The sequence below is a fragment of the Rhinopithecus bieti genome, unplaced genomic scaffold (genome assembly GCF_001698545.2).
Source record: "Rhinopithecus bieti isolate Rb0 unplaced genomic scaffold, ASM169854v2 scaffold_6933, whole genome shotgun sequence".
NCBI classification, from domain to species: domain Eukaryota; kingdom Metazoa; phylum Chordata; class Mammalia; order Primates; family Cercopithecidae; genus Rhinopithecus; species Rhinopithecus bieti.
Window position 1 is genome coordinate 2845381 of NW_016805426.1, and position 20829 is coordinate 2866209.

A 20829-nucleotide genomic window follows, 5' to 3' on the forward strand; every position below is an offset into this window, starting at 1 on the left:
ACAGCAAGAAAGTCCAGCTGGCAGCATTTCCCCCTGTCTGACCATTAAATTGGAAAACAGCTGTATTTTTATTAAGCCCTTTGGATTTTCTTTTTAAAGCCTGAGTCTCTTTGGCAGCTAAATTTCCTTCCATCAAGGCATCTTCCCTTAAAGGTAGAATTGGGGTGATGGGGAGATGTGTGTAGGCCAGCAGATTTCACAACTCCTCACCAAGGAGTCACTTCAGACCCGAGAAAAGCAAGTGCCCGCGTCAGCAGAAAAGGAACGGGGAGCGAGGCCGCCAGATCGACGGGAAACAGGCGGAGAGAGGGTCGCCGGCGATCAGGGCCCGGGTGGCCCGGGGGACGGAGGAGAGACAGGAGAGCCCGCCTTGGGTCTCAGAGGGTGCTGTTGCGGGTTCCAGGTTCTAAGGGAAAAGGGCTTTCCCCTGGGAGGCGAGCCAAAGGCGGGAAGGGAGGAGGGGCAGGAGAATGAGGACGAGAAGCCGGAGAGGGGAGCTTGGAGGAAGACGCATGTGTCGCCTCCGGCCTAGTGGACGGCGAGTTGAGGTACAGTTAATGCCCGGGTCAAGGAGACAACTGTCGCCGCCTTGGTGACCGATGCCCCTCCCTGGGCCCCCGACCTAGTCCCCACGGGGGAGCAAGAAGGGAGGAGGCGGTGTTGGGACCCTCCGGGGATCGGGAATGCCAGCGACGCTTCTTTTCCCAGCAGCAGGGATCTTCCTGGGACAGGCCAGGCAGCCCCCAGCCCCTCGACCCCGTTCGTCAGGGCAACAGGTTGGGTGCAAGCTGTCAAGAGATGGCCTTCTCCCTGCGTCCTCGAAACGCGCCAAGAACGTGGCTCTGCCACTTGGTGGCGGAAGGCGGGAGGGACAGGGCAGGAAGGGGAGGAGGGGCTGCATTCGTGACGACGGGGGGCGGAGGGGGAAGGACTTCGGGACTCCCCAGAGGGCAGACAGACCTGGCCAGCTTGGCAAATCGTAAGTCCCACTCCCTGGACCCTTGGCCTAAACCTCCCCCAGGGGCCTGCAGCGGAGACGCACGCGGGTTGGCTGACGGGCTGGGGTGCGCCTGGGTGGAGGCTGGTTTGGGGTTCTGACGGCTAGAGGCAGGCCACGGAACCAGAGGAGAGGGCAGGAGGCCCCACCGCGCAGAGCTGCGGCACGGCTCCTAGCGTGGGGCCCCCAGCCTGGGCATCGCGCTCAGCCGCTCTGAACCCCATGTCCACGCAGCTTCGCCCTCACCCCACCTCCACCTCTGTCCACACCGCAGTTCTCCCGACTCTAGGGACCAAGTGCCTCGGCCTCCCCACCACGAAATGGCCACCCCCCAAACCCTTTGCCCCATGAAAATAGCAACTCCTTTCTATCCAACCGGTTGGAGCACAAGAAACTTCTTGACTTCCTGGCCCAGCCACAGACAAATTTTGTTTTATTTCTCCCCAAAGATTTATTTATTTTTAAAGTCAGTCTCCATATTCTTATTGTATAAATATTGTGAAGGGAAAAGTCTACCTGTCAAAACAAATGGACTCTGGCCTTTCTACCCCAATGTTTATGGAGTTTCATTTTACTCTTGCCGAAATTTATTCATGACAGATTCTCTCTCCGTGGATTATTTTGATCTCCTCACCAGCAGGGGTAGGGATGGTACTGGAGAGAGGTGGTTTTGCAGGGAGGGTTGGAGTTTACATGGCCCTACGGGTGGCCCAACGGGATCATTTTCTTTCTGACATTTTATCTCCAGCGCGACCTCTGATTCCTGCTTTCTTATCTCACTCTCCTAGACGTAGATTTGTCCTAGAAGTTTTCTTAAAAAGAATTGAGGCAGGGCACGGTGGCTCACGCCTGTAATCCCAGCACTTTGAGAAGCAGAGGCGGGCGGATCATGAGGTCAGGAGTTCGAGACCAGCCTGGCCAATATGGTGAAATCCCGTCTCTACTAAAAATACAGAAAATTAGCCGGTGTGGTGGCGGGAGCCTGTAGTCCCATCTACTCGGGAGGCTGAGGCAGGAGAATCGCTTGAACCCGGGAGGCAGAGGTTGCAGTGAGCTAAGATGTCACCACTGCACTCCAGCCTGAGTGACAGAGTGAGACTCCGACTCAAAAAAACAAAACAAAACAAAACAAAAACCACAAAAAACTGAGACCCCTAGAGAATCCCCCCAGCCTCTAGTATGTGTGCCCAAGGATACTGCATCTCCAAATATTCTTATGTCTACTCCAAGGAGGGTCAAGGGGTAGCAGCCAGTCACCCAGCATCCTGCACCTCCTAACTTTTACAGGGCAACTACGGCTCAGGAGAGATGAAGGTAGAATGGGGGCGTTTTGGAGGCGTCAGCATAGACAGAAACAGGAGAAGTAGTCGGAAGGGAGAGGGAGAGCCCTGGAGGGCAGAGACCCTAGCTCCTTCGCCCTGCTAATGGATGCCACTGGCTGGACCAAGACAAGCTCCCCCTGGATCCCCACTGCTCCCAAAAGTGGAAGGAAAATGCCATGCATGGCTTTATGCCTATGGTAATGACCTAGTCCGCACTTCTGATGATATGTATAGTGTTAATTCCAACCCTACCAGAAGACAGCGGGCTGTGCAGGCGCCAGGTGCCGGTCACATTTCAGGCCGCCTTTCCCCACTCCCCCAGCTCTGTCAGTTTCACACAACCCTGACGTGCGGTTTGCCTGTTTGCAAAAGGGGGTGAAATTCATTCCCTCGCTCTTTCTCCTTCCCTCCCTCTCCCTCTTCGCAACCCGGAAGAGCTCCGCTCTCTACAGTGAGCAGGAGAAGGCGGAGGGGAGGGGGCTCCCAGGAAGAACGCACATCGCCCAGGTTTTACCTCTCGCTGGAAGCCCGCCTGAGATGCGGTGAGCAGTTCCAGCGGCCAGGACGGCAGCGGCGGCCACAGTGGCGAAGTCTGCCTGTCATTTCTTCCTTCAGATCTCCGGGCGAGTCAGGAAAAAAAAAATAAAAAACAGCTGGCCCTCGGGAGCGAGCTGCCCAGGTCAGTGAATATCACTCTCTTCCCTCTCTAACTCCGCACTCCCTCTCCCCGCTCCACGTGGAGAGAATTAGGAGGAGGCCTCCTCTCCAAAAGGCAGACTGCCTCTGAAAGAAACTCAACTAGAACCCAGTTCTCATTGTTCTTTTTGGTCCCTGGAAATCTCTGGGTTTCTGTGGTGACCTTGGGCGGGCACGGTGTGTGAGTGTGTGGATGTCCTCGTTTGCGGGAAAGAGCTGGTAGAAGTGGGGATGTGAAGAAAAACCCAGAGGAAGAATGAGAGCCCGTGGGAATGCTTGGAAAGGGCCGGAGACACGTTTCCCACTGCAAGAAGGGCAGAGGATTGGGGAAGACAACTCCTGTGCCCAGGAGCCTTCTCCTAAAGGTGGCTTCAGTGTCAATTTCATGTTTATTTTCCTCTGTTTTAAAGCGTGTGTTGAGGCTCATTGTCTCTGCATACAATTAAATAAACAGCTGTGCGCTGTAAGATCAGGTTGGAACCCAGATGTGTCAGCATCTGGCATAGCCCCGGGAAGCTAGGGGTTGGGAGGCTTCTTTGCTTCCAGGAGCACCCTGAGGTGGGTGAGAAAACCGCAGCCTCCCAGAAGTTGCCCAGGGACATCCGAAGTGGAAGGGGCAGAGAGGAAAAGATTTGGACTTAACTTCTCAGACATCAGACCAACAGACCTCTCCAAAAAGTCACTCAAAGGCAGTTGTCCCCTGAAGACAGATAATGTTAAAATGTCAAGGAAGTGAAGTGAGTCTGGGCAGGACAGCTGCTATTATACATGCCTTTTCTTTCTCTGGGATACCGACAGGGTGCCTGAGGAAAGTGACATGGGTGATTCTCTGGCAAGGGCAGGGAGGAAAGGGAGTCCAGTGGCGCAGCATCTCCCTCGGCTTGGTTCCCATATTTCCTGGTCCTTCTCTCCTCCCTGTTGTCCATGCTCACCAGGATGCTGGGGTCGCAGATGGGACATTAAGAACTTTAAAGGGATACGTGATGGAGCAGCATTTCCGAAGTCTCCTCTGCTTACTGGCTGCTGCAGGGAAGGTAGTGGTAGTGACCATGGGTGGGCTGGGGACTAGCCAGTCCTGTTGAGTCCATCCAGGCATCTGTAAATGAGATGCTTGGGGGCCCACATAGCTGGTAGTTTGTGTGTGTGTGTGTGTGTGTGTGTGTGTGTGTGTGTGTGGCTTACCATGACCTATTTGTGCCATTCAAAAGAATGGAATTGTTTTCTACCCATTTGAACCCAGTCGGGGTGTGGTGTCAGTTCGGACCAAGACCCCATTGGGTGTCTGGTCGCATGGGGGGTCTGATTATGGAGTCTTTCGGTGGGATCAAGCAGGAGTCTCTGCTTGCAGCTTCCAGCCAGCTGCCTCCTAAAGCCCGAAGTCCCTGGCCCAAGAAGCCGCAGGGCTTAGAAAATGCGGAGTGGCTGCAATCCACCGGCCCATCCTCCACTCTGCACAAGAGGTCTCTGCCAGCCCCAGCACTGGGGCTGTTCTGTCCTTACCAAAAGCAAGGAGACCTGGCAAGCTGCATTTTTCTTTATTTGACATTTGCAACCTGCCTTCTTGCAAAAGATAAATGAGGTGGGGACAGTCAGGGGTGCAGAGAAGGGATGGGAGTGGGAACTCCTGAGCATTCTTCGGTGGGGGTTTTCTGTTAGGGTTTCCAGCTGCCCCGGGACACAGAGTGCCTGGGGAACCGGTAGGTACTGGGAGCCACGTGGCCGAGAGCCCCTCTTCTGGAGGTTAAAGCAGTTTGTGTCCTGGAACCATAGGAGATGGCGGGGAATTAGGGATCCTGATAAGGTGTGTGGGGCAGATCCCAAAACCACTTCTGTCCTCTAGCATTCAGTTATATTTAACCATTTCTAGGCTGTACTGAAGTAATGTCTCATTCTTGGTGCCTGGGCTATTTTACACATAAATGTGCATTCTTCTCCTGGTATGTCTTTGTGTGCAGACCAAATCTTTCCCATCACCTCTTTTTTCCTTAATGGTTGGAATAACCAGAGAGGCTTTGCAGCCTCCAAGGGAGCAAACTGAGGAATCTCCTATTTGCTTTGGCTGCTGGGCTGACCGGAGCTGGGGTGCAGAGGTGGGTGCGGCAGCGAGCAAGAAGCAGCTGCCTGAGGCGTCCCGGCTGATGTCCGCCGGGTGTCCGTCGCTGCTGGACTGCTGGCGCTAGTGAAGAACAGGCACATGCGTCTGGTTGCTGTTTTGTTTTATATAACAAATTGCTTGGGGTCCGCGAGGTGGAAGGCAGCCTACAGCTGAGCTGCCGGGAGGGAGAGGCTGTGGGTAGGGGGCAGCCCGGGACCAAAGGAGGCCGGGAGAACGGTGCGCACGCCAAACCTCCTCCTTTGCATCTCTGAGCCAGGCACAAACATGGATTTTTTACCAGGGGTTCTCTAGCACGTCCAAAGGAAGACACGAACGGCTTGTGCTTTTAAAAGTGCGCCTCTACTGTCTCCAGGATCTGAACGGAGTCCCCCTCCCCTCTTTTCCTACCCCTGCTGTGAACACTCCGCCTGCCAGATCGTCCCGCTACAATCACACTCCAGTTCCTTGGCTAATATAAAGGAGTCAAAACACAATAGTCCCCAGATAAAGCCCTCCCTCTCCTCCAAAAAGGCCAAACTGAAGCAGACGGAGGAGACTCGGTTGAGGCCAGCGCTGGGGGCTGGGGCTGTAGTTGGCCAGGGTCCTCAGGAGCTGGGTAGCTGTGAGGAAGTGGGTGTCCAGGCGGGGGGAGTGGAGCAGGTGACTCCACTGGCCGTCCTGAGCACCGCGTGCACCCCACCTCACCCGGCAATGCTAAGGCCTGGTGGGCCAAGCCTTGAAATGGGTGAATTTCTGCCAGGCTGAAGCCTTTCCTAGGTGCAGGGGCTGGAGTCCTGGGTGCTATAGCGGTGAGGCTGAGGGGTGCCTTGGGAGGGAGGAGAGGCCGAGTCTAGAAGTAGCAAGCTCCTAAGAGTCACTGATGCCGCTGAGGGCAGGGTAAGCGGTCCTGGCTTACCCCTGGAGACCCAGGGCCGCCGGCTGGGCTGCCTACATCCCTTCTTTTTCTCCGGCGGCATCCACCTGTTCCCCCACCTGCCAAGACCAGGAGGGAGGGAGAGAGCTGAAAAGGGCACTTTTCCTCCAGGGTGACTCCAATTCCTTTCCACTCACCCTCAAGGCGAGTTCTTTCTCTCCCACCCAACCCAGGGCTCCCCCCAACTGCCTCCCGCCTCACGTGTGCATTGTTAAACCCGAAAGCAGAAATCCCCTGCCTTCTCCCTTCCCGTCTCCCCCTTTCCGCTGCACCCCTACCTACCCAATTTTTATCTCGCTACAATCAGGGGTTTTCTCAACCGGGGAAAAGGTGGTAGTGGCTGTGGGAGGCTCAGGATCCCTCGAAGTGGAGGCCGGGGCCGGGCTAGGGGCGGAGTGCGGGGGCGGGGGTAATCTCCCAGCGCATCTCCTCTTTTTTGACTCTCCCCACCACTCGCGGCTCCTCCTGGCCTGGGCGGGTTTCCTTCCGAGTTTTAAACGGTGGTAGATGAATAAGCAAAACAAACAAACAGGGAAAAAAAAAAAAAAGAAAGAAAGAAAGAAAAAAAAGAAATGAAGGAAAAGAAAAAAGGGCAAATCAAATCACATACCACCCCCAAAACGATTGCTCATTTCACAGGGAAGGTAGACTCCCGGCCCGGGGCGCGTGGGCGTGGGAGCCGCGGGGAGAGTTGCCCCTTGGACGCACCCGCCTCCGTCATCTTCCCTTTGCCAGTGAGTTTTAGGTCCCTCTTTCTCTGCTTTCCCCCAAGTTCCCTGCTCGCTGGGTTTTGTTTGAGAAGAGCCAGCCTTGCTGGGCCGGGATCCTCAACCAGCATTGCCCACTGCCCGGCTGCTTTCTCCTCCCGTTTAGATCTTGCTCCGCGCTCTCCGCATTTCAGCTCGCCAGGGAAAGAAAAAGGGGGCCCGAGTGGCAGATGCAGAGATAATATGTATTTAACCTGAGCGGTCCGGGGCGCCGTGCCGCAGCGAGCTCCCCGCGGTGTGGCCCGCGCAGCCGGGGCCAGCGGTGGCGCCTGGAGCCGTGTCCCCGGCATAACCCTCCCGCCCGGCAGCCAGCGAGCTGTTTATACAGCTTTACCTGTGCTATGGCCCTATCCAGTAAAAACCCTCGCTCGGCCAGGGTAACCTAATCCAGGGGCCGAGGCAGAGGAGGGGGCAGTGAGACTGGCTGGGTTGGAGAGGGAGGTGTGCGCGCGCCACTATCCGGGATCTCTCCTTTGCCCCTCCTCCCACCATAGGGAAGGAAATTTGGACATGGTTCGGGTGACCGAAATGGGGACCCGGGGCTAAGGAGGAAGGAGGCCAGTTTTCACGACCCCGTCCTCCGGCTTCTCTCCTTTGAACAGGCGCTGGGGACCTGCGCGGCGGCCACAGCCGGACGCGCGCAGCGAAAGGCGCGGCGGGCCCGGGGGCGCCCGGCGTGGGTTAGCGAGGCCGAGGACAAGTTTCCCGCCCTGGCCTGGCTCAGGTCGCCCTCGCCCCGCTTTCATCTTGCCCCAGTCGCCCTTTCCAATTCCCACACTGAAGGCAAAGCGAGCAAGGAAAGGAGCCGGCGCCTCCCCAAGCGGACCCTCCCTTCCGCGCAGCCTCGGCCACTCTTCCAGAGCGCCCCGGCGCGGACTGCGGCCGGCGCAGGGAATCGAATTAAACGCCTCTGGGCGGTTATTGTCTTTGGCTAATTGCTCGAACAATGGCCTCTATTAAAATGGAGACACCCAATTAAAGGCCCCGCCGGGCCGTGCTCTGCTCCCGGCAAAGCTCTGTCCCCCGGCCTGCGGCGTGTAGACCGCGAGGCCGCGGACCTGGCTGGTGCTGGGCGCTGGCGCCGGCCTCGACACCTTTGGCCTCCACTTCCTCCCCAGACTCACAGCGACAGCGGCCGCTTCACACTGTTTTTATTGACCGATCGCAGCCCAGCAAGATTGATCGAGCTGGAATGGGAAGGGACTTCTCCTCCCCCAGGCCCGGCTCGTCAGGGCCTCGGGCCGTGCTGCAGTTTCTGGCCTTTGGTGTCGCTCCCCGCCCCCCAGCCTCGCAGATTCCCGGTTTCTTTTCTGTCTTTAACTGCGAGGCCGGGTCCGCCCAGGCCGGCGCCGGGGCTCAGGGGGGAGGGACTCGGCGGCGCGGCTCGGCTCCGCTTCTTTCTCCTGCCTGCAAATATTTGCTGCCTTGCTGGAAATCCGACGATTTCGCGCGCGCTGTGCTTGCAAAGTCTTTAAGTAAACACCCTCAAATGACCGCCCCGGGCGGCCAGAGGCACGCTCTCTCCCCCTGCGCGGGATTAGTAACTTTAGGACTTCGACCCCGGGGCTCCACTTTGCCGGTTACCCAGGTCGGGCAGCGCGCGGGCGCCCGGAGCCGGTTCTCCGGGCACCTCGGCCCCGCGGAGCTCGCCTGGAAGCATCGGTTGCCTGGCTCGGGTGGGTGGCGCGAGCATCTCCGCAGCCTGGGTCCATAGCCCTAGGGCTGAGCCCCGGAAAGCCGCGACTCCTCTCTGCGCCATGGCCTCTGCTTTCTGTACCCGACTGGGTTTCCCCACTTCCACCGGGACAGGGTCTCTTCGCCCCTGGGAGGGCGGGTGGGAGGGACTTGCACGTGGGCATGTGTTTGGGGGTGTGTGTGGGTCCCAGCTTAACCCCTACCGAGCGTAGAAACTCCGGCTCCATTTCTCACCTTTTCCCCAAGAGGACACACATACCCGGCTCAACTTGACGCCTAAAGGCAGCCGCTTCCAGGCCTGGGGTTTCAGATAGGCCAAGCCGGCTGCCACCGCCCCGCACGCCGCCCCGGGCCCCGGCTCCTCTCCAGGTGGTGGCCGCGCCGTCGCCTGCTCGGTTGCGGGATGCTTGCTCCCAGGGTCCTAGGCGTCCAGGTTGATCGCCAGCCCCTTACCCTGGTGAGAGAGGCCTTGTGCCCTACAGAAGCCCTGGGCCCTGCAGCGGCGGCGGCGGCGGCATCCTTCGGGTCGCCTCCTCGCTTTCCTCCACCCGAGCTCCTCTGGCTGCTCCTTGGGAGGAAGGGGACTCGCTAGACCAGGCCGAGGCCCAGGACCCTGGGGAGGGGTCGCGTCAGGTCTGCGGGAAGGCGCTCAGGCTCCTCCGCAGGAGGCCAGGATCGGCTTTGTGGCTGTGGCACAGGGAGAATCAGGACCACCTTATCCCCCTTCTCCCCGGCCAGGAGCCCCTTCCCCTCCCCGCCCGCCAAGGGAGGAGGAAGCCCGGCCTGCTCTTGCTGGCGAGGCGGGTCATGCCGGCGCCTGGCCTGGCCCGGACCCCCGCAGCCCGGCTCTCCGCCTCAGGCCACGCGCCGCAGCCTCTCCAACCTCGCTCCCTTCCCCCTTCCTTCCCCGTGGGTCCCGGGGCCGACCTCGGCCCTCCCTCCTGGGTATCCCCCTCCCATCCTTTTCCCTCCCCCGCTGCCCTATGCTCCGGGCTCCGGGGCTGGGCCCGTGACGTCAAACCCAGTGTGGCGTCGGCGAGACTGGCCGGCGCGGGCCATCAAAAGAGCAACGTCCTCTCTCCCAATTACCCACTGTCAGTCCGGGAACAGGGGCGGACCGGCTGGGAATTAAATGTTAAATACCCCCTACCGGCTGGCTCCATTACCCGGGGCATCCAGCCCCAGGCCCCCCACCCCTCTCTGCCAGCCTCAAACCACCCAGACCAAGAAGGGCCTTCGGAGATTTTTTATTTTTCTAAAGGTGGGGGTTGCTGTTCTCCATCCCCGGCCACTCCGACTTGGTGCTGGCAACTGAATTTAAACGAATAATCCCCATTTCCCCATCCAAAATTAGCGGAGAGGCGCCCCCGCACCGGAAGGCCTCCTCACCAGTCTTTTCTTTTTGGCTTTAAAATAATTCTTAGCCTCAGAAGTTAGCATTTTCAAGACCTGGCATCCGCAGCGTTTCTGTCGCGGGGACTTCTCTCTTCGACTCTGAGGTCTCCGCGCGCAGGACCCAGGGCTGCTCTTGGTTTTACGCGTGGCTGTAAGCTGGGCTAACGCTGCGTGGCGCATCCAGCCCCCGATTGACGGGCGGAGAAACATTTTTCATTTTTTCTTTCAGCTTCTATCCTTCATCTTAATCCCGGGCTTCTTAGCAAAAAATGCGTGTGCGTTCGTTTCCCCTTGTTTATGGAGAGGTTTCCGGTGAATGTTAGACAGCAACTAAATAATTAAAAGGTTTAGAGAGCGCTGTGAGCAGGAGAAGATGCGGGCAGCTTGGCTGGCCCAGGAGAGACGAGTGGTCAGAGAACGAAAGGAAAATCGATGCCTCTTAACTGGGCCGCCTAATAACGGGAGACCAAGTGGGCTCAGGCGAAACGTGGGGGGAGAGCTTTCTTTAAGAAAAATGAGGGTTCTTTCTGTCCTATATATGGAAATTCAGCCCTGATTTCAAACAAACATCAGATTTAAGAAGGTGAGGACTCCAAAGAAGATCCAAACGCAAGACCAGGAAGAGCTACGTTTCCACTACTTCTTCCAATACATTTCACTAATCTTTCTACAGGGATAGTGTTTTAAAACACGACAACCCTCACACACCAAGTTGAAGCTGAATGTTGATGTTCCTTCACCGCATGAAAGGAATCCTTCAGAACTTACTTTCAGGGCCGGCTTCTTCTATCTCGAATTTTTGCATTTGTAGGGAATTTTATGGAGTAGAGGAGCGAAGAGGGAACAATGTCTCCAAATAAAACCCCAAATTAAGCTCTCAGCTCCATCGGTGGGATAGCCTGCGGGGGAACCCACTCCCTCTCCTCGCAGCATTGCCCTGGGGGCGAGCAGAGAGTGGATTTGGAGTCTTCTTTTCCCGCCTGACTCCTGCTCGCCCGAGAAGCATTTTCGGGCCTGCGGCTGCAGCCACCCGGGCGCCACTAGGGGATGCAGTGGCTCAAAGGACCGAGCAGGCCGTGCAGGTTGGAGCCCGCGGGGCGGGCCAATCGCGGCTAGTTCGCAGCCTCGCCCGCTGATTGGCCCCTCGCGGTCCCGCCCCTTCTCGCCCCGCCCTCCTCTCTGGGGCGCCTTGCAGCCGTGTGCCCTCCGCGCCGGGGTGCCCATTGCGCAGAGCGTGGCCTGGAGACCCGCGAGCCGGGGAAGGTCGCCGTGGAGTTCCGACCGGAGGCCGGGGTTGGGGTCGGTGCAGACTGAGGGCTGGTTTCCTCGACTGGGGGAGAAACGCCGGGAGCCGGAGTAAGTAGGACTCCGGGAGGGGCGAAAGGAAAAGTTGGGTCCCTGGAGTGAAGACCGAATTCTTTCTGTCCGTCTACACTGAGCGTACTCGGGGAATGAGTTAGAGCCAGTCTCTTCCTCCCCTCCCCTCCCCCCTTCTAATCCCTCACTGTTGCCACTCAAGTCAAAAGCACACATTGATTACAAATATTAGGTCTGGAAAGGGCAGCTGCAACAGCTGAACAGGCGTGTTCACTGTGGGGGCTCGAGAGCGCAGAAGGCTCGGGAAAGAGGTGACAGTGACAACAAAATTGACACGGACGCTCCAGTCAAAGGCATCTCTCCTTTACCCGATGCCTCACCCTCTTAGGAAGTCGGCCGGAGAGGCAAATCGCAAAGCACCTTGACACCAAACATTTTGTTTTACTGATCAATTTAACGCGCACGTCTCCCCACATCGATGCGCTCTCCCAAACAGCCTGCATTGGATCCTAATGACGATCCATGCGTGCCTATTGTTTAAAAGTCTGAAAAAGAAAAGTCTGCCCATCGAAATGAACTTCATGAATGGGGCAGGCTGGCTGCACTCGGACAGAATCGTCCACCCGACCCGAATGAATCGGCAGGAGCCGAGGCCACATTTAAAGGGCCAGAGCGCGCGTTCCCTCCCGTCCGCCCCTAAGCCCCGCGGGCCTCGCCCACCCTGCCCGCCGCCCCTCCGCCCGCGGCCGCCCTCTGCGGCGCCCCTTTCCGGTCAGTGGAGGGGCGGGAGGAGGGGCGGGGGTGGGCGGGGCGGGGGGAGAAGTCCTGGAGCCGGTTTGGGTTGCAGTTTCCTTGTGCCGGGGATCCTGTCCCCTACTCGCCAGCGCCAGGCTCCTCCCCCCTCGGCGCGGATGACACTAGAACCTCCTTAAGTTGCGTCGCGCCACAGCTGTCTGCGAACACTGAGCTGCCTGGCGCCGTCTTGATACTTTCAGAAAGAATGCATTCCCTGTGAAAAAAAAAAAAAAAAAAAATACTGAGAGAGGGAGAGAGAGAGAGAAGAAGTGAGAGAGACGGAGGGAGAGCGAGACAGAGCGAGCTACGCAATCTGACCGAGCAGGTCGTACGCCGCCGCCTCCTCCTCCTCTCTGCTCTTTGCTACCCAGGTTGGTACTGGTGACTTTTTTTTTTTACCTTTTATTTTTTGCCCCCAACCACTTGGGAGGACGTAAAGCAATTTTAAAAACCCAACTCTCCTCTTTTGGAGGTTTTCTAGGGGCTGAGGGGATGGTCCCGGGACCGGTGTCCCCGAGGGAGGGACTTGTCCTCCAAGTTGCAACAGTCAGCCCTGGGACTTGTCCTCCAAGTTGCTCAGCCAGCCCCGGCTCCCGCGAGTCGGGCTGCAGGGACGTCCCTGAGAGTTCTGCGGGCTCCCTGGCCGTTTCCCCGCGCGCCTGTGCGGGTCTCGGGTGCGCTGGGCGGGCGGGCGGCGCGAAGGGAGGTGGTGCCACTCCAGCAACTCAGGGGCTCATCCAGGTCTCCCCTTCTCTCCCTTGCAGGTGACCCGAGGAGGGACTCCGCCTCGGAGCAGCTGAGGACCCCGGTGCAGAGGAGCCTGGCCCGCAGAATTCCAGAGTCGTCGCCCCTTTTTACAACCTGGTCCCCTTTTATCCTGCCGTACCCAGTTTTTGGATTTTTGTCTTCCCCGTCTTCTCTTTGCTAAAAGACCCCTCCAAGATTATTTTTTTAAAATCCTCTCCTTTGCTCACCTTTGCTTCCCAGCCTTCCCATCCCCCCACCGAAAGCAAATCATTCAACGACCCCCGACCCTCCGACGGCAGGAGCCCCCCGACCTCCCAGGCCGACCGCCCTCCCTCCCCGCGCGCGGGTTCCGGGCCCGGCGAGAGGGCGCGAGAGCAGCCGAGGCCATGGAGGTGACGGCAGACCAGCCGCGCTGGGTAAGCCACCACCACCCCGCCGTGCTCAACGGGCAGCACCCGGACACGCACCACCCGGGCCTCGGCCACTCCTACATGGACCCGGCGCAGTACCCGCTGCCGGAGGAGGTGGATGTGCTTTTTAACATCGACGGTCAAGGCAACCACGTCCCGCCCTACTACGGAAACTCGGTCAGGGCCACGGTGCAGAGGTACCCTCCGACCCACCATGGTGAGTGCGCCCGGTGTGCCGGGGCTCTTGTCGGCTGCTTCAGTCGTCCCAGCTCGGGGAGGTCGGGAAGGACCTGAGGGCGGGGAGAGGTCAATCGAAAGCCCCCATCTGCCGTTCCTGGTTCTTTTACAAAAAAAATTGGGGCCCGGAAATGGGCAAGGGAGGCCTCTGGCTCGTCGCGAGAGTGTGTTTTCAAACAGTCGCAGCAGGCGCCTCTCCCGGCTGGTGGCCCTGGGGCCTGGCGCTCACCTGGCGGGCGCCAGGCCGCAGCCCTTCGTCCCTGCGCGGCTGCAGGTTTTGGGGGGGGCGTCTCGGGATGTCCCCAGGCGTGGGGTGCCCTGGCTCTGCCTCCGCGGGTCTGGGCTCTCTGGGCCCGGTAGCCGGCGCCGGCCAAGCCCGGCTGGAACCCGGCTCTTCCAAAAAACCTGGCGTTCCCTGTTACCCGCTAGCTCTTTCTAGGGGGGCGGCCTCTGCCAGCGTCCGTCAATTCGCACATTTTCAGAAAGGCCCCAGAGACTTATTTATTCACACCCTTCTCCTTGACCTTTTCCCAAAGCTAGTGCCTTTGGTTTTTAGACAGGTCTCCTACCTCTTGGCTTCAGGAATGGAATTCTGATGCTGAAGGGATTTGGAGGGGAGACCCCTGTCTTAAGTTCGAGGGATCTGACGTTTCCCAGATTCCCGGCTGCACAGAATTTTCCTGCGTCTTTGCTTTCAAGTTGACTCCTTGCCTGCAACTCGTGCCTTATACTCTGTCTCTGGGTACTGCCCTCCACTAGCCTCCCACCTAAGATGTAGGATACGCCTCCGTTTAAATAGAGGCAATTCCAGAACCACCTCTTTCTCCCTTTCACCTGGAGAAGTTTAGGAGAGTTTTGAAATGTAAAAAAAGAAGACCGGGCCTGTGCAGTTTGAGGAAAAAAGATGGCATACTTTCCAGCTCTAAGTTTGTTCCTAAAGAAGAAACAGGGGCAAAACATTGGTCAGAAAAGTGTGAGGCTTTCTGAGTCCAGCCAGACCGAATTCTGCCCTGATCCCCCTACTTAGAGCCTGCCTTGGCACCGATGACATAGCCCCTCCGGCAGCAGGCATCCTCTACCCTGCTGTCGCCAGGTTTTAAACAATCGTTTCTGCAGATGGGGCGCTCTCTGCCCACCTTCTGTGCAGATCAACAGTTAAGTGGAAATGCGGTAGAGGCAGACTTAATATTATTTACTATACTACTTCCTGCATAATATGAATCTTGACCCTTGGTGTTCAGAGAACCCTCTTTCCCTCTCCACTCCCCTCCCCTTCCTCTCTCTTAAGTTTAGTTTCAGTATTGTTCTTAATGGTTGAATCGAATGTCAAATGCTGAGGCAGGTACCGGATTTAAAGATCAAGAAGTGTGTGGATTTGCACTTGCTTTTTAAATGAACCCCTCGGAGTGTATGAGTTACAGCTACTTTATTATGCGTTTAAATGAAGGCTAAACAGACTCTGTGTCTGAGTCATCTTTGATTTAAAATATATACATCAACTGGAATTTTGTGTCTTTGGGGCTCAGGTGAAAATTCACCTATGGCACTGGTGGGATCATAGCTTTATTGAGGGCGCGTGGGGCTTATGTTATCTCCTTCTCCTTTAGGATTTGGGAGGGTGAGAAAAGTGGAGAAAACAGCCATCCCAGGGTCCAGCCTTGGGAACTTTCTCCAACAGCCCCAGCAATGAAAATGTCCCTGCAAATCCCATTTCAGGCCTTTTGCAGGCAGCCTGGCTGATTCTGAGCAAGCACTGGGTTAGGTTTCCGGGAACTAACCCTGAAAGTCTCCTGACTTCTGTCCCAAGGCCTCTCCTTCCTGCATTCAGTGCTGGGAGCTGGGCCTGACTCCAGGGTCGTTTTCTGGTGTGGAGCAGTTGTGTGGCCGGGCTCCATCCTTCAGGCCTCCTCACTCACAGCCGTCTCTCTTATCAGGCTGACTGGGATTAAGTCCGAGTCAGGGAACTCAGGGCCATTGAAGGAAACCCATAAATCAAATCAGGTTCTAGAGAGAGACTTTGGGGAATGTGATTTAGGGGGTGTATCTGGAGAGGCCAAATAAGCAGAGGGGCCCTTCTCCACTCTGCAGCAACCTCTCGGGTGTCAGCCACAGGCCCTTCATTCTGCTGGATTTGATGGGACATCCCTGTGGGAGAGAGCGGTGAAGGATTCTGTCCCCAGCCTGACCCCCAGGTGTGCCAGGCAGGTACTCCTGGGACCACTGGGATGAGAGAATGGGCCTGAGCCCTTGTCTGTGCTTGGACTTTTGCTGAAAGGGAGGCTAGTGCGAGGGAGAGAGTCCCCAGGTGTCCCTGACGGCCTTGCAGGGTCACACTCACCCTCCTTCTCTCTCCTGCCCTTTCCCCGCTGCCCCACAGGGAGCCAGGTGTGCCGCCCGCCTCTGCTTCATGGATCCCTGCCCTGGCTGGACGGCGGCAAAGCCCTGGGCAGCCACCACGCCGCCTCCCCCTGGAACCTCAGCCCCTTCTCCAAGACGTCCATCCACCACGGCTCCCCGGGGCCCCTCTCCGTCTATCCCCCGGCCTCGTCCTCCTCCCTGTCGGGGGGCCACGCCAGCCCGCACCTCTTCACCTTCCCGCCCACCCCACCTAAGGACGTCTCCCCGGACCCGTCGCTGTCCACCCCGGGCTCCGCCGGCTCGGCCCGGCAGGACGAGAAAGAGTGCCTCAAGTACCAGGTGCCGCTGCCCGACAGCATGAAGCTGGAGTCGTCCCACTCCCGTGGCAGCATGACCGCCCTGGGGGGGGCCTCCTCGTCGGCCCACCACCCCATCACCACCTACCCGCCCTACGTGCCCGAGTACAGCTCCGGACTCTTCCCCCCCAGCAGTCTGCTGGGCGGCTCCCCCACCGGCTTCGGATGCAAGTCCAGGCCCAAGGCCCGGTCCAGCACAGGTAGGAGCCAGCTCTCCCCTGGAGCCTTTTCTCCTCCCTCCTCCCCTTTTCCTCAATCCAGGACCGCACCCAGAGGGACCCCTCCGGGGAGCCGGTGTGTCCCAAAGCCTGCTGAGATGCCATTTCTTCCCATTCCTCCTGCCGGGAAGGCACTGCATGTCCTCCCATCCTAACTCACGCCTGGCTTCGGAAGCAGAGGGGAAGTGGGATCTGATTTAAAACCCCCCAATGAGCTGGGAAAGGAAAAAGACAAACAAAAACAAAGTCATGCCCTCTTCTGCCTGTCGCAGGACTTCTGGATTCGGTTGGTAACTTTTAGTCAGTTTCCAAGACCAAATGGAAGGCCGAGGGAATAAATCTTGAGTGTTTCATGCTAAAACGAAACCTCCTCAAGCCTAAACAAACACAGGTCCCTCTATGACCCCTTTGGCCTCTGTCATTCTGACTGTTCCTCTCGCTCAGCTCAAAGGGGACCATGCCGTGAGGACAGTCCTTTATTAGACATGTAGATACAAAGTGTGTGTGCAAGAGCCTGGCCAAAGCTGCACACATATTCTCTGCGTGGAAAAGGGGGCTCTCAGCTGAACTGAGAGAAAGCGGTGGCTTTGCACTGGGGAAGCCGAGTTGAATGAAAATCAAATATTGCCTGGCCCAGTTAGTTACCTGCAGCGTCTCCTAGAGCTCTTAGTGCAGGCAGGGGCAGGAAGCCGTATTAGGACATACTGCTTGGCTGAGCTGCAGCCAGAGGAGGTAGAAAGGAACGGAAAAGTGCTCCAGGTGTGTATCTCAGTTTCCTGTGCTCTGTTCCTTTCCAAAATGCAAGCGCTGCCTAGCAGCACGCTGCATTTTTATTCAATTGGTGTCATTACTTGCATGAAAGAACCCCCCCCACAAAATACTTTGGCTTTAAAAATAAATCAATCCATCACCAATTCCATTTCTAACCAAAGTAATTGAGTCAAAAGAGAGCTAGGGATTCTCTGAGATCGATTTAACTGTATTTTTAGACAGGGTTTGGTGAAGATTTTGATGTCTCCTTAGGCGTGTCCATTTCAGGGTGGGCATCTCTTCCCTGATCGACTCCAGGTATCTTGCCTCTGCTCTCTCTCTGTATAGATCCTATATAGAAAGCAATCGTGAAAATCACTTGTCTTTTAGGGATGAGATGAGCAGCCTTGAAACCGAGCTCCCAAAGCTCCGGTTTGAAAAACTTCAGAGGGAGTACTCTGGGAGCCCAGTGACCATGAGATCAGTTTTCAGAGTTTTTTTCCAGGGTGACATTCACTCCGACTGCCTGAGCAGGACTCTCTCTATTTAGTTGATATGTTTTAGCTAATCCAATTATTTTCAGACTGCTGCACGCGACAGTTGCATTGTTTATCCCGAGCCAGGAACTTTAATAGAGTCCGGATGCGGTTAGGCTGACAGAAGAACTCAGACCTGCATGTTCAGTACATGAAAGTAGGCAGGAGGGAGAGGGAGGCAGGCTAGCTGGTGGAGTCAAAAAGAAAGCAAGAGGCCGGGAGAGCTGGAGACACAAAGTGGCCGCAGTGCCTGGCAGGGGCTGGGCTTGGGGGTGGAGGGAAGGATTGGGGAGAAGTGGGGTGCAGCTTGACTCAGAAACACAGGCTGGGGCGCTAAATCTAAAGAGAGCAGACCTGTGCATTTTGAGGTCATGATGGGATTTATTTTCTTTTTCTTCTTCTTCTTCTTTATTTTTTTTTTTTTAAAGTTCTCTTTTCTGGTAAGGCTATGAGGTTGGGGAGAGCTCGTGGTATCTGAGGCCGGGGTAGTGGTTTGTGCGGGTGGGGGAGGGGACAGAGTGACTTTTCCAAGATACTCTGGTTTCTTTACCCTCATTTCCGTGTTTGATTTCTCCCCCTCTTGTGCACACTTTCTGCCTTAAGTCACATTTCTTTCTGTAAGACTCTGAACATGGAGGGGAGAAAAAGAGGGCCGTGGTTTCCCTAAGCCAGAGCTAGGAATACTGATACACCGATTTTGGTTTTTTGGCAAGGGGGAGAGGAGGCCATTGCAATTTGGTCTTTATACTTCCTCCTTCTTAATTCCTTTCTCACAGTCATGAAAACCAAGAACAGCACACCTGGCAGGGGCGGTGAGCGGGCTGGGACTTTTGGGAGTGTGGAGGGGAAGTTTTGAGAAGCCCCTCCTTGTGCAGGGGGTGGAGGTGGTGGGAATTCTTGAGGAGGGGATTCTCTTGGTTTTAGTGGTTGCTCTCTCTCTATTTTTTTCCCCCTTTAACCTCTTCTTTGCAAATGCATTTGCTGAAGGAGGACACAGAGAAGAGAGAGTTTTTGGGGTTGTCGCTGGAAACGGTTGAAGTTGTGGTTAGGGCACCTATTGCTGTCTTAACGCCTAGGCTTTCGGGGCTGGGACGAAGCTTTTGCAAACAAAAGACAGAGTCTTTGTATCCAGGGCCGCTTCTTAGCTCCCCTGCCACCTTTCCAGTTGGGCATCTCCCTCCACTGTCCTCTGATCAAGCTCCTGCCCTGCTCCCTACCCCCTCCCACAGCCTGGTTTCAGGGTTTCAGGCCAAGGCAGAGTAAGAGGCGTTTGCCAGCAGCTGTTGAATGTCAAGAGGCCTCGCAGCTCTGTGGTTCTTGTCACCTAAGAGAGAGGTGTCTGCCTGAGCAGCTCACAACAGGCAGGGGTGAGGAGTGGGGAGGAAAGAAGGCAGGAGAGAGTCAGGGCCTCCATTAGGAAAATTGGCTGTTTGCTGAAGTCACAGACCAGAGGCAGCAAGGAAAAAAGAAGAAAGGCCCGTAGAGGCAATGGCAAACTTGCTGAGTGAATCAAGACAGAAAATTGCCCTAGTGTGCAGATCCTTGTTGAAGAGGTAACCGTTGCTAGCTTTCAAGGTGTTTCTGAAAAGGAAGCTATCACCCTCCCCAGCGCCCTGCAAATGAAAGGAAATCAGACTGATCACGTCAGACTGGGAGGTCCCCCAGCGCCAGGGTGCCCAGGAGCCGGGTGGCAACCACACTCCCTGCCTGCCTCCAACCACAGTGGCCTCTCCTCACACTGCCCTCTGCCCAGTGCCCAAGTAGGGGAGGAGCCTGAAGGGGTCCCCTGTCTGGGCAGGGTGGGTAGTGGGCCTGCAGTCCTAGCTGGGACAGGGCCAGTGCTGCTCTAGAAGGAGCTAACCCAGCGGCCACCGGGGACGCTAAAAGGCAGGCCTGTGGCCTCCTGGCTTGGGCTGTAGCCGGCTGCTCGCCCACTCACCCTTCACTCTTTCCTTCCAGCCTCCCCCACATCCAGTCTGCCACATCCCTCAGGCTTTTGACCCCAACTGAAAGGTGTCTGGGTGTGATTCAGGCCTGAGTCTTTTTCAAGAACTGAGAAGAGCCGTTGGGTGCTTAGGAAGGCGCCTTTGGCATGCACTGCGGCATGTCTGTGTTTAATCTCAGGGGTTCTGGGGCACAGCGAAGGCACTCTGGGGACCCTAGGTTAAGAACCTTTTGGAATGTGGAGCCAAAAAAAAAAAAAAAAAAACCTCTCTTACGTCCCCAATTTTTTTTTTTGAAAAGCAAAGTAGACAAAAACTAGTGGGCACCATCCCTGACTCTCATGGAAAAGGGTGCAAGACCTTCTTCCATTTGCAAAACTCTTTAACTTTCCTAAAGAACTTATCCCTGGAGAGGATCACAGGCCCCCAAGTGTGAACCCCCCCTAGATCCCTCCTACTTGGTCTGGGGCTTTCCAAAGGCCCAATCGGTCCCATATCTGCCAAGGCAGATTTTTCCTCCTTTTAGGGGAATCAAAATTCTAAGGACCTTATTGCGTTCTCTGTTTCCACCCCAGTGGTCCAGGCAGGTTGGAGGTCATTAATTACTCTCTTAAAACAGTCTTCAGGGCTCATTTTTCTTCCTTACCCACCCTCCAGGGTCCTCCTCTGGGCCTCCCCTCTCTGGGGGACCAACTGGAGTTGAGCCTCCTGTTCCTGCAGGGAAGGGGAGTCCTGGCTTTCTCCGGGCACCAAGAGACGGGGCACTAGAGACCCAGGTGTCCCTGGGCCCCCCAGAAGCAAGGAAATTCTCCTAGAAAGCATCTTTCTCTTCCTCCTGCAGAAGTTGAAATCAGTTAGCAAACTCCCCCATGTCTTGAAATGGTAATTTAAGGGATTCTTCCAAGGAGTTTTCCGGGTGGGTCTGGGTCACTTTCCAGCCGGGGCTGAGGGAGTGAATATGCCGCTCAAACTCCCTACCGGCCTGGCCGGTTTTTCGTTTATTTTGTTTGTTTGTGTTTTTGGAAAAAGAGAAACTGCAGGCAGGCCTTGGTTAATGAGCAGCCACCCCCCTTCGTTAACTTACCTGTTCTCCTGATCTTCTTCTGATCGGCTTCACTCTGTCCTCCCAAACCTTCCCTTTTCCTTTTTCCCTCCCTCCCCCTCTTCCGGGTTCCCCGCCTAAAGTTTGCATCTCGCCCCTGCACACCCTGGCTGGGGTCATACGTTAACTTCAGTCTCTGTAACAGTGACTGGAAAGCTA

The 20829-nt window shown here is 56.5% G+C and overlaps 1 protein-coding gene and 1 long non-coding RNA gene across 7 annotated transcripts in view; one reads left to right on the forward strand and one right to left on the reverse strand.

Annotated features, from left to right (window-relative positions):
• The first annotated feature begins 933 nt into the window (after positions 1–933).
• GATA3 (GATA binding protein 3) overlaps positions 934–20829 on the forward strand; it is a 31789-nt gene continuing 11893 nt past the window's right edge. For 3 of the 6 annotated variants that reach the window (XM_017872498.1, XM_017872493.1, XM_017872497.1), the window contains exons 1-3: positions 12146–12384; positions 12778–13387; positions 15785–16321. In XM_017872498.1, the coding sequence (XP_017727987.1) occupies positions 13147–13387; positions 15785–16321 (778 nt within the window). In that variant the 5' untranslated portion in view covers positions 12146–12384; positions 12778–13146. Of the gene's footprint in view, positions 980–2754; positions 2999–11082; positions 11258–12145; positions 12385–12599; positions 12688–12777; positions 13388–15784; positions 16322–20829 lie in introns of those variants that run through there. The other 3 variants (XM_017872494.1, XM_017872495.1, XM_017872496.1) reach the window with 3 other exon arrangements.
• On the reverse strand, positions 9737–10923 carry LOC108529922 (uncharacterized). Its single transcript, XR_001885716.1, has 2 exons — positions 10670–10923; positions 9737–10231 (listed from the first exon to the last, which is right to left on the reverse strand). It is a non-coding gene; the product is annotated as an uncharacterized LOC108529922 (long non-coding RNA).